Source organism: Canis lupus, chromosome 32 (genome assembly GCF_003254725.2).
Source record: "Canis lupus dingo isolate Sandy chromosome 32, ASM325472v2, whole genome shotgun sequence".
Classification (NCBI taxonomy): Eukaryota; Metazoa; Chordata; class Mammalia; order Carnivora; family Canidae; genus Canis; species Canis lupus.
This window is the reverse complement of record NC_064274.1, coordinates 29,735,321-29,753,211: the sequence shown is the minus strand read 5'-3', so window position 1 is coordinate 29,753,211 and position 17,891 is coordinate 29,735,321. Positions and strand designations below refer to the sequence as shown.

Below are 17,891 nucleotides of genomic sequence, written 5' to 3'. Positions count from 1 at the left end.
TCCCAGGAGCCTGGGATCATGACCTAAGCTGAAGGCAGCCACCTAATAGACTGAGCCACCCGGGCGTCCCAAGAAGAACTTTTAATCATTAATATCAAGAAATAATTATTCTTGAAAAAATTAAAGAGAAGATTGCTTACACATATCAACTTATTTTAAAGATTTAAAGCATTAGTCTTGTAAAAATACTGTTTTCAGGAGCCTGGGTGACTCAGTAAGTTGAGTATCTGATTCTTGATTTCAAGAATCAGGTCATGATCACAGGGTCCTGGAATCCAGCCCTATGCTGAGATCCATGCTCAGTGAAAAGTGCTGAAGATTCTCTCTCACTCTCCCTCTCTGCTGCTGTTCCCCTACCCCTAAAATGAATAAAATTTTTAGAAAAGTAATAATCTGTTTTATTTTTTAAATGTATTTTATTTATTTATTCATGAGAGACACACAAAGAGAGGCAGAAACATAGGCAGAGGGAAAAGCAGGCTCCCCGCAGGGAGCCTGATGTGGGATTTGATCCCAGGACTCCGAGATCATGCCCTGAGCCAAAGGCAGACACCCAACCACTAAGCCACCCAGGTGCCCCAATCTGTTTTATTTGTTTAATAATTTGAAACCTGCTAGCTTTTTCTAAAATTCACTTTTGGAAGAAAAGAACCAATATAAATCTCTATTTTCAACTTGTTAAAAATAGCAAAGCAATGATAAAAGTTTTAAATCCAGATGAACCACTGAACCAAACATCTCAAGCTTTGCTAAAACTTATTGTTTAATTTTAATTAAGTCATGCCATCACTGTCAAGACAAGTGGTATTTTTTAAGAGGTAGTACATTATATAAGTTAATATTCTGACCATATTTTAAAACACCTTCACTACTCCCCTACCATCTTACAGAATAAAGTCTAAATGTCTTTGTAGCATAAGGAACTTCAAAATGTGGCTTCCACTTCCCCTCTTCATCTCTATTTCTCTCCTATTCCTATACCATTTTCTCTCTTTTATCTTATGATGCAATCACACTGATCTCATTCCTCACCTAACATACCACCTTTTGTTGCATTTATGCACTATAAATATTGGTTCATTAGCTTAGATTCTGTTCTTTCACATGGCAAACTCCTAATCATCCTTCAAATGTCAAATCCTCCATAAAATCTTTCTGATATACCCATGGAAAATCATTTCCTCCCCTATGTCAGGACATTTTCTCATCTCTTAATTAATGTACTTTTCAAGATATATTGTAATCACATGAAGTGCCCTACCATATTATGAGTATACAGAGGAAGCTATGCTACTGCATTAATCTCTGGAACCATGACACCAAGCAAAATATTGCTTTCTGTGTACAAGTTCGCTTTAATTAAATGAATAGCATTGGGACTTGCCCTCATTCTTAAACCTTAGATAGGTCCAGTTAGCAAGTACTTATAAAGCACATAATCTATATTCTTGATTAAATACTATAGATTTAAAAAAAAAAAAAAAAAAAAAAAAAAAAAAAAAAAAAAATACTATAGATTTGCCATGGCTAGAGGAAAAAAGAAAGCATTTTCAAATGTTTAGTTAATTAGATTTGGGGCTAGCCTAGACATCTAATTACTACTTAAAAACTATTTCTATTTGAAAGTACCTTTGAATTCTAACTCCAGGTGCTGGAACCAAATCTCCTTCCACTGTTGCCCTAATGCTCTGCCCCATCTCACTATACAGAAAGTTGGGAGTTCCCAGCTATAGAAATCTTATATATATATGGCACGTTTATAAGGTAAATGTTCAGGTAACAGGTGACATATTTTCTTTTTAATGTATATGAAAACTGAAAACCCTCAAATACTTTTCTTGTGGCGTGGGCCCTTTTACATCCTTCAGAGACCCAGGACATGTGGTCAATTTGTAAAATTTAACAAATATATTACATGTGTATTAAATTAAGCTGAAGGATATCTACTTGTTAAAATAATATAATACGACATCAATTGAAGGGAAAGACAGATTTGAACCCTTCTAAGGATTCTTTTACAAGGGATGGGGGGAAGGGGAGATACTGGTCAAAGAGTACAATCTTCTAGTTGTAAGATGAGTATGTTTGAGATATCTAATGTATAGCATAGTATTAGAGTTAATAATACTGTACTATATACTTGGATTAAAAGAATTCCCATGAGTGGCTCAGTTGGCTAAGTATCTGCCTTCAGCTCAGGTCATGATGCCGGGGTCCTACGATTGAGTCCTGCATCAGGCTCCCTACTCAGCCTGCTTCTCCCTCGTCTGCTTAAAAAAAACAAACAACAACAACAAAAAAAACCCAAAAAAACCCACAGTGATTTCTCTTTGGAACTTAGACCTAAGCAGGTTCATACTGTCTTATTATCTATAGAAGTCGACTTGACTTGTTCTGTGTCAAAATACATTATCTTTTAAAATACCCCAGGCAACCCATAAACGTGTATCTCTGATGTATTACCTGACACTAGTTAGTTACTATGAGCCTGTGTGAAAGTCAAACAAAAACTGACTACAATCTTAAAATTCACTATGAAAAATCAAATTTTATTCCACTAGCACTTACAAAAGATAGCACCAAGCTGTCACATTCCCAGTGCCATGTGAGAAAGCTACCTGTTGTCCCTCTTGCCTCGTCCCAACCTGAAAATTCCCTAGGGAAAAAGTGATTGAGAGTTTGTACAGCAGGAACAGAACATTAATTCAAAGTGTTTTCCAGGAACAGGGCTGATCACAGCCTGAAGTCTGAATTAGTTGTTTGTTTTTCCTCCCTCTCACATGATTTCACATCTCAATTCTTATTTCACTGCTTCTTTCCTTTCTCTCCCACTTTCATGTTAGTATTCCTTACTGTAATAAGAATGACAGTATTTGTCTGCAGTATGAGACCTAAAACTAATAGAGGGTCCACTCTAGCACCAACAACTGAAGGAGTGAGTACCCATGACTGAATAAACCCAGAGACAGCTTGCTACTTACTCAAGTTTCCTTTAATTTTAAGTTTATTCTCCAACAATTCCAAATTTTTAGTAGCTTCTAATAAAATATAAGACTATCCCTAGTACAAAATCTATACCATAACAATAAAGAGGAATATTAATTTCTGAGTCTGCTCATTAATATTTCATTATTATTCAATAAATTTTATCAAAATCGGAACAATTCCACATAAACTAAACACACAAAAGTCTCATGAATACGGGGAATGAATACCACTGAAATGCTTAAAAAGTAGAGCACTCTAAATCTCTACTTTATATAAATACTTGTATGTCGTCTCCACAATAATTTGAGCCCCTTTTACCTCTCTAGACATGAAAAAATTATTGTAACTGAGCAGGGTTTTAAAAAATAAAATAAAATTCATTTAAAAGCTACATTTTCTTTCTCATTTAAAACACGTCTTTAATTTGCAATCAACAAACATATGATTTTTTTTTAAACAAACCATGAATTGAGAACACAGGATTCTAGTAAAAATGTCCATGGTATAGTCTTAACATTTTGCTGCATAATAAAAAACGGCAGGAGGAAGACAGTCTGTCAGTAATATAGCAGTGATGACTGCCACATGCCAGTAGTGGTTAGTTCCCTCCTGCTGCAGTACTTTGTGTTCTCAGTAGGAGATAGAGATTCCTTCCTTTTCACACCTTTATGCAAAGAGACAGTTTGAATCTCCTCCACTCTGCTCCTTAGTAGTTGCAGGACCAGAGACGAACCGGTACTTAACTTGTTCAGATCAAAGTCAACTCATCTGTAAAATGGAGCCAATTATCTCTGGCTTACAGGACTGTTGAGAAGAATAAACTGCAATAAGAATATAATCTCAATGTTAATGACTGGTATATCTTTTTGAGTGCTTACCATTTGCCAGATACTGTTCTAATCTCTTTATAAAGAATACCTTCAATACTCAAAATAATTATATGTAATTTTTACTGTTATTATTCCCATTTTACAGATGAGTAAATTGAGACTCAATGTGTTTAAGAAACTTGTCACAAAGCTGTTAAGTGTCAAAGTCAGGATTTGAATCTAGAAAAATTGACCCAAAAACCCAGGGAGACACATTAGCTCTTTAGTGCTATGACCGACGCACAGTAAGTGCTCAAAAATGTTAAGTATTATTAAAATTATTAAAATCTAAATGCCACTGAGCTAAGAACTTAGAAATTTTCCTGGTGCAGCCACTCTGGAAAACAGTATGGAAGTTCCTCAAAAAATTAAAATTAGAACCACCCTACGACCCAACAATTACACTATTAGGTAGTGTATCCAAAGAATATAAAAATACTAACTTAAAGGGGCACATCCATCCCGATGTTTAAACTATGTATTTTTTAAAGATTTTTATTTATTTATTCATAGAGACAGAGAGAGAGAGAGAGAGACAGAGAGGCAGAGACACAGGCAGAGGGAGAAGCAGGCTCTACGCAGGGAGCCCGACGTGGGTCTCAATCTCGGGCCTGCAGGATCACACCCCAGGCTGCAGGCAGCGCTAAACCACTGCGCCACAGGGGCTGCCCCATCCCGATGTTTATAGCAGCATTATCTACTATAGCCAAATTATGGAAACAACCCAAGTGTCCATCGACTGATGAATGGATAAAGAAGAGGTGGTATAAACACACACACACACACACACACACACACTGGATTATTACTTAGCCAACAAAAATAATGAAATCTTGCCATTTGCAAGGACATGGAAAGAGCTAGAGAGTACAGTGCTAAATAAAGTAAGTCAGAGAAAGACAAATAATGTTATGATTTCATTCATATGTAAAATTTAAGAAATAAAAAAGCAAAGGGAAAAAAAGAGTGTGAGAGGCAAACTGAGAAACAGACTCTTAACCACGGAGAACAACTGATGATTACCAGACGGGACGTGAGTGGGGAGTCGGTGAAACAGGTGATGGGGATTAAGGAGGGCAGTTGTGCTAGCCCGGGGTACTGTATGGAAGTGTTGAATCACTATATTGTAGATGAATTTTTTTTAAATTTTTTTATTTATTTATGATAGTCACACAGAGAGAGAGAGAGGCAGAGACACAGGCAGAGGGAGAAGCAGGCTCCATGCACCGGGAGCCTGACGTGGGATTCGATCCCGGGTCTCCAGGATTGCGCCCTGGGCCAAAGGCAGGCGCCAAACTGCTGCGCCACCCAGGGATCCCCTGAATCACTATATTGTGCACCTGAAACTAATATTTCACCAGAGTTTAGAGAAAACCTTAAAAAAAAAAAACTCGGAAATTTTTAATCAGTAATATATTCAAGAAAAAAGTAATTAAGCAAGACAAGGTAAGAGGAGAAAAACCATGAATGCTTAATCTTTTGATTTCCCAATTTTTTTTTTCCCCATCTAAGGAAACAGTTTTCAACAATTATACCTAATTCCAAGCAGAATAAGTCAGAGTGATTTAGTTAACAATACTGGAATTAAAAAGAAAAATAGCAAAAAAAAAAAAAAAAATGAGAGCAAGTTAGGCTGACAACACACAAAATAATATATTATTGAAATGTATAAAAATAAGGATCATGAGAGGATCTGAATAATATATACATTAAGTAATAATAATTCAAGGTCTAGAACAATGATCCATTAATAGCAAAAACCACACACTAAAATCAGACCTTGGTTTCTAAAATACCGTTGTCCACTAAAGGAAATAGGACTCCTTCGAGAAATGGCTGCAGCAGTGTAAGATGAGCTAGGAATATCTTACTAAGGCCTCAATGTGCTTAAAGTAAGTGCTTAAAGATTCATGGGAACATTTTTAAAAGACAGTTTGAAGGAGCTGGCACTGACCAAGTCTCACACAAGTTGCTATCAAAATAACGACTATAATGGATTATTACAAAGTGAATAAAATAAGAATCCATGAGCCAATATGAACCCAAAGAAGTCAACAAGGGAGAAGAAAAAGATCTCCTTTATACTAAAACCTTGATTCATAAATATAGAAGGAATGTTGGAATTAAAAAATCATTAATGAATGCTGAAAACAGAATGACCGTTTAAGAACAGAACATCTACAGGCTATCAAAATAATCTCCCCACAAATTACTTATTAATTTCAAGGGGAAAAGTAGTAACTTTACAGTGGAGAAACTTGGCCGACACCATTTTAATCAAGTGATCAAAGTTAATATCATCAATATGGGAACAAATCGACATCATGTGCCTTGGACAGGGCGCACTAAGAACAGAACATTACTTTAGTGCCAATTCTGCCAAAAACACATGATCTGAATCTAATCACAAGGCTACATCAGATAAACCCAAACTGAGTTACATTCTAAAAAACAACTGGCCTATATTCTTCAAAAATGTCAGTCAAGAAAAAGAAAGAAAGGGTAAAGGATTATCTCAGATGGAAGAAATCTATATAGATATGGCCACAAATATTAATGGATGATCCTTGAATTAGATCCTGGACCATGAAAACAGCTATAAAAGACCTTACTGAGACAACTCTCGAGATCTGACTATGGACTATATAGCAGATATTATTACATCAGTGTTTAACATACTGTACTGTGGTTATGTTACGTAAGACATTGTTCTTATAATGAGGAAATACATACTAAAGTACAGAGGGGTAAAGGTACATAACTCTAACTTATTTTCAAATGATGTAGAAAAAATGTATAATTATAAAGCAAGTGGGGCAAAAATGGTTTATATAAGTGTACATCGGAGTTTCTTTTACTCTTCTTACAACTTTTCTGTAAGACTGCAATCATATAAAATTTAAAAATTACAAAAAATCCAAAAAGATAGATGGGTATATATGTATTTCAAGTAAAAAAAAATTACTCCCCATCTGTAACCCTCTATTTTTACCCCTCCTCAAATCATGTATAATGATTTGAATATTTTTAAAATACATAAGAAATAAACTGTGTTTAAACATATTATTTATAGAGCCAATCCTTCTATTCAGTAATAAATATGACAAAGGGAGAACCATAGTTATATGTAACTTGAAAGCTCAGAACTTACTGGTTGTCTTAAACTATTAGAATTAATGAAGGAACTGAACTGCTCAATGTTCAGCCATGTTCTACCCAGCAAAGCCAGAAGAAGATATTAAACAGGCCGCAACACATAATCACAAGCACAACTTCTTCACTTAGCAAGAAGTGGACTACTACTTCAAGAAGCAGGACAGTAACTACAAATTTTGGGCCTTTAGATATATGACAAGAAGGGCCAAAAAGAACCTCAAAGAAACATTACCAATTTCTCTTTCACTATTATAAAATCCATGTGGTTCATTCTGATTAAAGTAGCATGCAAAGCAGAAAATGAAACATTATTCCTAAAAGGGTGCTAAAGCAAGCATAAGCCAAAAGCTTCAGTTAGGACTCATTCTTTGGCATGTGTGACATGAGAGGAAATGCATTTCTGAAAGAAGCACTCTGACATCATGAAAGATGCGTTGTTACTTACAAAATGGTAAAAGATGTCCAAAGGAGGAAAAATAAAACAAACAAGCAAAACACCTCATTTCAAGTGACCCAAACTTCTATAACCCATATCAAGCAAGTTCATTGAGCTAAATCTGCAGACACTTTTTTTTTTTTTTTAAGGCTAATAGACTGTGGACATAAAAGAAAATTTGAGTAGGAAAAGATCAAGAACTGGTGTAAAGCTAAAGCAGACCTGCTTCCTCATCCTCCTCCTCCTCTTCCTCATCATCGGAAGTTGATGACAAGGGAGTTGGTGCGGAGCTAGCTTGATTATTAACATAGTCACCATACTGCATGCCTGTAAAGTGGAAAGCACAAACACAAGAGTCAAACCAACAGGAAAGATGAGAAATAAAACTTTGACATTGCATTAAAAGTGAGAAAGAACTCTGACATTCTAAAGAACATCCCAGCATGCATTTTAATGTTAGCAAATTTATTATCAAAACTGGAACCGTTAGAAAATTTCTGCAAAGCAGTTTAGTAAAAGCAGCTTTTATATGAACTGGTCTAAGTGTGAAAAAAGTACCACGTATTACACTGATAATATTTAGGAAACTGCATTGCTACTCTGAAAATTTAACTGAGCTCTATACATGTTTACCTTCTTTGACCTTGGGGCCCTTGTGGTATACTTCCTTTGGGACTGTACATTCTTGGTAAGCAGTGATCATTTCTACTAAAATTAATTTATACAGCATTCAACACACATGCAAATACTTGATACCTTCCTTCTGCTAATGCCAACTTGATGGTAACTCAGTTCTCATAACGGAAAAAGAATGACAGTTAAAGAACTGTATTCAGAATAGTTCTCTGCTCACAGATGCTCAAAAAAGGAAAAAAAAAGAGCTTATTAACTGTGGCCCCACAAGTGTGACAATTATTAACTGTGGTCCTACAAGTGTGACAATTATAAAACAGTGAATTTTCTGAGATGATCAATCATCTCACCTATTGCCTACATGTCAGTCTGAAGCAGGTGGAGGACTGGTCCTCTGTGTAAGACACACTGAGAAGGAAGATTGTGTGGAAAAGGTATGGCTGGTAACTGTGTAACACTTCTCCAAAAAAAGAAAAGTGATTGGGTATTTTTATTTTTTAATAAATCTGGTAAAATTAGGCTAAAATTAATATCCACAAATTTTAAGAGGGAAAATAAAATAATCCCAATTAAAAATAAAAATAGAAAAAAGAATAAACATCCATATAAAGAAAATCTTATAGTTCAACTTAAAAAAAAAGGATAACAGAAGAAACCCAAAAACATAATGTAGATTTTTAAGGACATTTCACAATATTGGAAGCACAATGAAGCCTTGCCTCACCAAAATCACATGGTAGTCCTCTGATGCTTTCTTTTTTTTAATTTAAGGTGACCTTTTAAAATTAGCATATTTTGTTAAGAAACATCACTCATGTCTATCATAGGAAAAATACTATTAAAGAGAAAAATTTGACCTCAGAAGAGAGCAAAGGTTAAACTGTCAATGAGTAAAGCTTTGATCTTCCCAGTAGGACCAAGTAAGTCACAGAAACATATGCTGGCTTTGCTGGAACATCTTTTAAATATAGATAAAATAGAGGTGTCTGGGTGGCTCAGTTGGTTGAGCATCTGACTTCAGCATAGGTCATGATCTCGTGGTCCTCGGATCAAGCCTATGGTGGCTCCATGCTCAGTGGGGGAGTCTGCTTCTCCTTCTCCATCTGACCCTTCTCCTGCTCATGCTCTCTCTCTCATAAAATAAAATCTTTAAAAAATATATATAGATAAAATAGTAGTTACCACAAACGCATCTGAGAAAGTAAAAATCAATGTGAACTAAAATAAATTCAGGCAATATAAGAAATCAACTTGATACCTTGAAAGACCAAATTCAGAGTGGCATGTTCCTCTAACAAAAGCCTATTTAAAATGAAAATTTGACTAATACTGGACCTTATGTTAAATATACTAAAAAGTTTGCAATAAAACACAAGTTAAGAGTAAAAAGATTTTAGAGAAAATTCTTCAATTTAAGAACCTCTTTAAAAATGAAGTACTTTCTCAAAATGCAATTAGCACTGCCTTTTAAAAAGTACGCGTGTACATAGAATAAGAAGAAAGAAACTCTACTGTACTAAGAGAGTCCACGAAGCAGGAAAAAAATCGGAAGAAAATCCATTCCTTTCATGACTGAATCAATAATTGTTCTGTTGACTCTGTAACTAAACAAAGGAGCCAAAGTACAGCACAAACCCATATGTATGATAAGACACTTTCCTCCCTTTCTCCAAATTTACTGAATTAAAAACAGATTCACTTATTTTTGGAAAAATATCCAATGCTTAATTGGGAACAAATGAGATGGCTATACAAGGATTTAAAAAACTCTAAAGAGCAAAACTCTAAAGAGCACTGGAAAAATCTATGAATAAGAGAATAGAGTAAAATTATTCATCACTTTATATGATATCACGGATGTCAATGTACTATGTTAACAGAATGTCACACAACATACTCAAATTTTTTACTTTTCCTGAAAAAAGATGCAATCCTTTTGGAGAAGTGCTAGAGATGAAAGATTTAAGCCCTTCCCCAACTCTCACTCTTACTATGCTCAGAATTTAGCCTTCTTTTGCTTCTCCAAGTAAACTTTGGGAATATTAATGGCACAAGATTATGACATTTTTGTTTGTGACTCCAAAGTAACAACCAATCTTTATTTAAATGTCCTGCTCTACGCTGGGTACAATATATACAAACTGCAACAAATGAGCAGTTACAGCCAAGTCATCTACTCTACAATATATGAATGGTTATGCAAACTTCCTGAGTGCCTCTACTTAGATATTCTTTAACAGCCAGACCTATGTATGAAATACTCAGATTGCATATATGAGGTGGTAGAAAATGACATCTTCTAGAGCTTAGCTTGAAAGCCACTGTAAAAATGTACATGGAGACCTCCTACTCCAACCACTACCACTACCACCAAATGGGGCGGGAATGCTGTATCCTAACATTCTGTTTTAACCAGAGCTTTCAAGGTGTGAATCGAATAAAGCAAGAAGTTTAAGACACACTGCACTGATAGAACCTAACATGATGAAGAGCTTTGTTATCAACTGCACCCCAGTATTTTAAAAAGGACATTTAGTTTAAACTACCTATCATCTTAAAGTACCTCTAGGCAAAACTCTCCAGGAGACCATATTCTTTGAGCTGCTTAATAAAAGGCATCTTCACTGTTCCCTGGATACAGCTACATGGGGAATAAATAAAGTCTTAAGAGAATAAATCCTTGGGGCGCCTGGGTGACTCAGTTAATCATCTGCCTTTGGCTCAGGTCATGATCCCAGGGTCCTAGGATCGAGTCTTGCATTGGGGTGCCTGCATTGGGAAGTCTGCTTCTCCCTCTAATCCCCCTGCTTTGTTCTCTCTCTTTGTGGCAAATAAATAAAATCTTTAAAAAAAGAGAGAGAAAGAGAGAGAACTTTAGCTTTTTAAAATTGATAGCTTTTTAAAATTGAACAGTTTAAACTTCTGAGTGTTATCTTTTCTAAGCTGGTTTTCAAACTAGAAACACATACTGTAAGACTTTTCAAGTCTTTGCAAAATGATGGTTTTAAGGGAATCAATTTCCATAGTACTCTCTTTCTAAAACCTACCCATCTTAAAAAGCGCCTATGTTAACAACAGCCATTCTCTCACTGAACAAAGGAAACACATATTCTTAATTTATCCTAATTCTTACTGTAATACCCAGTCCTGAGATATAAAAATCCTTATGGCACTAAAGGGAAAGCTTCCTCCGTCCTTAAATGATTAATCAAGGCACCCTGTATCTACATGTATATGTATATATATGTATATATGTATATGTATATATATATATACAGGTACACCTGTATATACATGGTATACCTTGCCATACATGTTTCAGTTAAAGATGAAACATGTTAGAAATGGGGTTGGTACTTCCTGGAATGTTCTTAATTCAGAAATACTGAAAAGTATACTGGTGGAAGTAATGATGAATTTATTTATTTATTTTAAATATTTTATTTATTTATTTATTCATGAAAGGCACAGGTAGAGGGAGAGGCAGAGACACAGGCAGAGAGAGAAGCAGGCTCCACGCAGGGAGCTGGACGTGGGACTTGATCCCAGGTCTCCAGGATCACACCCTGGGCTGAAGGCAGCACTAAACCGCCAAGCCACCCAGGCTGCCCAGTAATGATGAATTAATTTAATAATTCTACATACACGCAGCTCAAAACTACTACTGTCAAATAACTGACTGCTTTCGAAAGAGTCCCATGAGAACAAAGCAAAAACAGTACAAAATACTGAACAGATAAGCAGCAAGACACTGAATAAAGATGGGGACTTCGGGTTCAATTTTAGGTTCTAGCACTTACCAGCTATGTTTCCCCGGGGTAAGTTACTAACCTCTGTGGTTTTCATTTACATCATCTGTTAAAAGGGGTAATAACTACCTCAAATGGTTGTTGTAAGGATTAAATGAATTATTTCATAAATTATCATTTCACAAATTATTTCAAAGCTTAAAAGGCTGCCTGAAATATACTAAGTATTAAATTATTTCATAAATTATTATTTCACTAATTATTTCAAAGCTTAAAAGGCTGCCTGAAATATACTATTATATAATTATTAGCTATTATTATTATTGAATTTCAAAAACATAAAAACATATTGTTGTGTATATTTAATTAAAAACAATTTTTTTCAGCTATTCTTAATATTTGTCAATATAGGGGATAGAACTAGTCATTTAAAAAGGAACCTTCCACCGATCTGAGTGGTATTCTTAGCAACGTAAATTCTTTTAAAACAAATAGAATGTTTTCTAGGATGACCAATTTTTTTCAAGATACACTGAAAAAAACTATAGATAAAAATTCTACGTAATTTCTTTCAGAGTCAATATGAGATGTTCAATAAAGTATTTTACAATCTACTTTATCATAAAATATTTATGATTATAATCACTTCTCACCTCCTTATATTTTATACACAATATTTAATTCTATTTCCTTTTAACAACAACAACAACAACAATATTTACTAAGAGAGGAACCCATTATCACTAAGTGGTATATGTTTTTCTTTTTTCAGTTAATTACACGGCAATATTTTAATCATGATGTCTGACGAAATTAACAGTTATTTCTGATTTTTATACTTTATTCCTTTTAAAATATTTTTAAAAAGTCAAATACCAGAATCTGATACACACAATGCATATATTTACCACTAGAATACAATGCTTCAAGATAATCCTCACTGCATAAATAGCATAATATTAGGTACATGTCACACCGCTTTATTTCAAATTTGGTAATGAAAAACAGCATATCGACTCATTGCATAGTTTTTATAACCTACTATAAAAAAGGATAAATTAATCATATTAGATTTTTGACATTTAAATTCGACTGCTTTTAGTAATTTGGCTTAGAAGACATACACTATAATTTATTTCTCATTGGAGCTTATGATACTCCTTTGAAACTAGGAACATATTTCCTTAGATTAAAAAAATGAAATTAGATTTTCTGACAAAGAATAACATTTGCCTCACTGGTTTGAAAATGAAGACTGCTTTTGCCAATTAGGTTATATGAGATACCATACATAAAATAAATGACCTACATCATAGTATGAAGTTTTTGATAAAAATACATTTAAAGGATATGATGAGATATTTATTATATTGGCAATAGTACAATGAAATTCATAATATTTTGAATAATTGCTGATTCAGTAAAACAAGTATTGGGTTTGCAGGCAGAAGATCTATACTGATCTTGGCACCCCATCTAGGGAGTTGGTGTTTTTGGGAAGATACCTAACCTCTTTAAACTTCAATTTCTTCTTCTATAAAAGGAAGATGAAATATGACATGCTTGCTTCACCTGATGATCAAGAGAGATAATAAAAGTTAAAGGTATTTTAAAATTGTAAACTGCTACATGAAAGTAATAGTGCTACTATCTATCTATAACCTGGAAAATAAAATCTAACAAACAACAATTAAAATTACTGACATGTAACTCAGAAGTTTAACCAATTTAAAAACTCCAAAGAGGGATGCCTGGATGGTTCAGTGGTTGGGTATCTACCTTTGGCTCAGGGTGTGATTCAGGGATCTGTGGGATCTGGAATCCGGTCCCACATGAGGTTCCTTGCAGGGAGCCTGCTCCTCCCTCCGCCTGTGTGTCTGCCTCTCTCTGTGTCTCTCATGAATAAATAAATAAAATCTTAAAAAAAAAAAGCCTTCCAATATCATTCCTATCTACTTGAACAAAGTTTCTTACTAATTAAATGTGTGAAAATAAAAACTATGAATGAAATTTATCTAAAGTTTATCTTATTCTAGTAATGAGTCACATACAACTCTGGTATGCAAAGCTATTGTGGGGATAGGGGAGAGTCATTCATCTCACTGAAAGATATTTCCAGTCAAAACGTACTTTCCATTTAAAAAATATACAAATTCATAATTTTTATATGTTGTTTTGGCCAACTATATGCTAATAATAATTGTATTGATGGTTTAATCCAGAAGAAAAAATGCTAATGCTCAGACACTCATGGTCATAGGCAATAAAGCAAAATGTAAAATTTTATTTTTTATAATATTACTATGGCAGAGAAGTATGATAGATTGATAAAAGAGTTTCTAGCTTAAGAATATATTGTTATATTCGGGGGAAAGAGTATGACACTAAGGAGAAAAAGGAAAAATGTAAACTTCCCAAATGTTAAAGAAGGGGCTCATCTGGGCCTTTTCCTTTTTTTTTTTTTTTTCATCTGGGCCTTTTCAAAAAAAGATGATGGTAGGTTTATTCTAGTGTATACAAAGAATAATGTAAGATTTTTATTTTAAAAGTCAATATATGCATTATGTCGAAAAATTACATACCTTCAACTATTTAAACTTCTGGTGAAAAACTTTAGATGTCAATCTAAAAAATGTTCAAGTAGTTGCAGAGTGTACTCAAAAACTTTTTTAGGTAGATATGTAAGCAAAAATTTGCAGCCTCCCATCTTAAAACCAGTATGAGAATGCTGGGTCCTTCTGAGAATAACTAATAAAGGTGTCTTTGATGCTGGGAGAAAAATATTAATCTCTTTTAAGCATTAATATTTTAGTAGTCATATCAGAACCACAGCATAGCTTATGCAGCCCCCACACCACCCAACTACAATAGGCACCATTCACATAAACCACAACTTACACAACATACGTGGTAGCCCTACCTCACATAATTAGGTCGTATAACCCAAATCTATCCAAAGATAAAGAGGCCACTAAAATAAGCCAATCTCCTACTTAACGGAACAATAAAAGCTATAATTCAAATGTTCTAGTATTCTCTTTTCTGTTACTCATTCAAGGAGCTTCTCTTAAGTACATCAAAAATTTGTTAGCAGCCATCAAAACAATTCGGCCTCATTATATAGAAAGATAAAAAGGTTATTTCACTCTGCTACTTGGGTAGAGTAATTTATAATCTTGGGGAAATTACCTAATCTTTGTGAATCTCGCTTTTCTCATGTGTAAAACAGGGATAATATTATAAGGTTGTAATGGGGGTTAAGTGAGATAATATCTGGCACATTATAAATGCTCAATAAATGGTAGCTCCTCTTTTCAAATCTATCTTATTAGTAAGAACAAAAAGGAAACGTATTACAATTATTTTGTGGGAATGTGGTTTACAAAATGATTTACTTATAGTAAAATGGTAGGATGGTACTCAAAGTAAAATGGTAAAAAATAATGTAATAGGAAAAAAGATATTAGCAGGGGCAATGTGAAGGGTCAAAATGAGCATAATATTTAAGAAATGGAAGGTAGTCATCAATGTAGAGGAAAGATACCATTCATTCAGTTAAGGGCTCAACCTACCCTTAAGTTTTTTCTACTCATGATAAGCAAAACATTCCTACCAGTCCTTCATTTTAAACACAAATGCTTATAAAAAACTAGATTTTATTCCTAATATACCCACTGGCTTGTTGGGAATCAATGGACACTCCATGGTGCTGCAGTTGATTTTCCTATAAAGCCAAATAAGAAAATTTATAATGTATAATCTGATCAAATGATAGAAAGTCCTCTTGACCACATAGTCAACAGATAATAAGTAGTGAAAACAACTTAAGGTGCTTTTTCTGAATTTCAGAATGTAAGAGAGAAAGAGAATTCTTCATATTCAAGGTGAGAAGCTGTCACTATATAGTAAGTAGTACAGTTCCTTAGATAGTATTAATGGTTGTTCTGGAAATACAAACTATAGATTCCTAGTAACAGTTCAGTTATCTCTCATGAAATGAAAAATACAGTATTTTAAATGGAAAGATCAATAGATTCGGAATTTTAGTCAGAAAGAAAACAAAATACTGCCAAAATAAAAGGCAAAGTAGGGAAAAAGGGTCAAAACAACGTATTTCAGTTACCTGTCACTTATTTAACACATGGAGAATATTAAACAAGCAAATGAATAAACTTCATTGTTTGTTCATGCTGCAAGGGTATGGCTTACAGTTTCATTTCACCCCTCTTATTCTCCAAATTGAGTCAAAAGTTACTTTCATTAATAATAATAAGTAGAGAAATCATCAAATAGGATATGGAGATTCATTAAATAAAAAAATCTTGGATACTTTATCCTAAAAGAAAATTATAATACCTTTTAAAATACAGGAAAACAAATGTTCCACAACAAAGGGATGGGTTGGTAAATTATAATACACTGACACAATGAAGTATTAGCCGTGAAAATGACTATAATGATTTTGTGGATATATGAAGAGTTGTATATAATTTAATAAATGTAAACAATATACAAAATGATATGTAAGCTATGATTGCAATTATGCAAAAAAAATCATAAACAGACTGGAAGTTAATATATAAAAAGGAAATAGTGTTTGAATTGAGATTATAAATTACACTTCTTATTTTCTATAAGTTATGGTTATACAGTTTGACTTTTTAAAAATCAGCTATTTGAGGCGCATCTGGGTGGCTCAGTTAGAAGAGTGTGTGACTCTTGATCTGACGGTCATAAGTTCGAGCCCCATGTCGGATACAGAGATTATAAATAAATTAAAGTTTTTAAAAAATTAAAAAATCAAATCAAATCTGCTATTTGAATCAGTGTGTGTGTATATGTAGTGTGTATGTGCTCTCTCTCCACTTATATATAGTAAATCTTTCAAATACCTTTCTGTTGTAACAGCTCTGATGGCTGTGTAACTGAGGCTACCGGCTCAACTGGACGATTTGCAGCAGGAGGCACCCTTGTTGATGAGGCTCCTAAAACAGTGGATACGACTGGGCTGGACTTGAGAGGCTGAACATTTTGCATAACAGGACAAGATAAAGAATCTGAAACTGAAGACAAAAAAACTATTTCATTCACAGCAATCAACTTTACATCTATTAAAAGCCAACAAAATATGGTTTATTTGAAGTTCTTATAGAAATATCAGTAGTATTACATTTATCTAGTATTAAATAGAGAAAATAAGGAAGTCCAAAGAAATGATTTTCAGAAAAATTGAAAACTTACCAAATGTTTTAATAATCTTTAACAGCAACTTTCCTAAGACATGTCATAAGCCTCCTTACCTTTTTAAACAAAATGAACCCCAAACAATTTTTCTTCACTAATGATCACTACTATTAATTCATTATGGTACTAAACAATGGGACCTAAGATAAAATGAATAGAGGTTCTTTGCTTCTGCAGTAATATAGTTCATAAATTCCACAAATGGTTCTAGTATTAGCTCAGACCCACTTTTGTATTATAAACCGTCACATCTTATTTCCTGTACTAATCAGAGGCTGTATTTCAAATGTAACTAAGTAAGGACTCAATGGTAGTACCAGATTTGGATTTCTGGAATAAATAAAGTACATGTGACTCATAGTGGGCCTTTGTCATAACAAACTGTGGATCTAGACGGTAATCTTCAGCCAACCAAGAGGTCACTAAAAAACCCATGGCAACAGCCTAAGTGTCCACTGATGGGTGAATGGATAAAAAACATGCACACATGAATATTATTCAATCATAAAAAAGGAAATCCTGCCACTTGCAACAAAACGGATGGACCTTGAAGATATGATGCTAAGTAAAATAAGTCAGAGAAAAACAAATAGTACACAGTGTCATTTATATGTAGAAAAAGCTGAACTTATAGAAACAGAGAGGAATATGGAATGGTAGTTTCCAGGGCCTGGCAGGGGGTGAAGGGAAAGGAAAATAGGACGATGTTGGTCAAAGGGCATAAACTGTAAATTTTTATTTTTTATTGATGTATACCCATTGGCATACAGTATTATAGTAGTTCCAGTTGTAGAACATAGTGATTTCACAATTATC

At 34.0% G+C, this 17,891-nt stretch overlaps 1 protein-coding gene and 1 long non-coding RNA gene across 4 annotated transcripts in view; one reads left to right on the top strand and one right to left on the bottom strand.

Annotated features, from left to right (window-relative positions):
* Window positions 1-17,891, bottom strand: part of SEC24B (SEC24 homolog B, COPII coat complex component) — a 94,851-nt gene that overhangs the window by 45,596 nt on the left and 31,364 nt on the right. Inside the window, exons 3-4 of one of the 2 annotated variants that reach the window (XM_025465896.3) lie at window positions 16,724-16,894; window positions 7,672-7,776 (exon numbers count right to left, since the gene is read on the bottom strand). In XM_025465896.3, coding sequence (XP_025321681.1) covers window positions 7,672-7,776; window positions 16,724-16,894 — 276 coding nt within the window. The remainder of the gene's footprint in view (window positions 1-7,671; window positions 7,777-16,723; window positions 16,895-17,891) is intronic. The other variant, XM_025465897.3, reaches the window with a different exon arrangement.
* LOC112671636 (uncharacterized) lies at window positions 7,914-16,962 on the top strand. Of its 2 annotated transcripts, none has more exons than XR_007407771.1 (3): window positions 7,914-8,516; window positions 15,681-15,736; window positions 16,740-16,962. It is a non-coding gene; the product is annotated as an uncharacterized LOC112671636 (long non-coding RNA). The 2 variants fall into 2 exon arrangements; XR_003143755.3 differs by having other exon boundaries at window positions 7,930-8,516; window positions 15,681-15,715.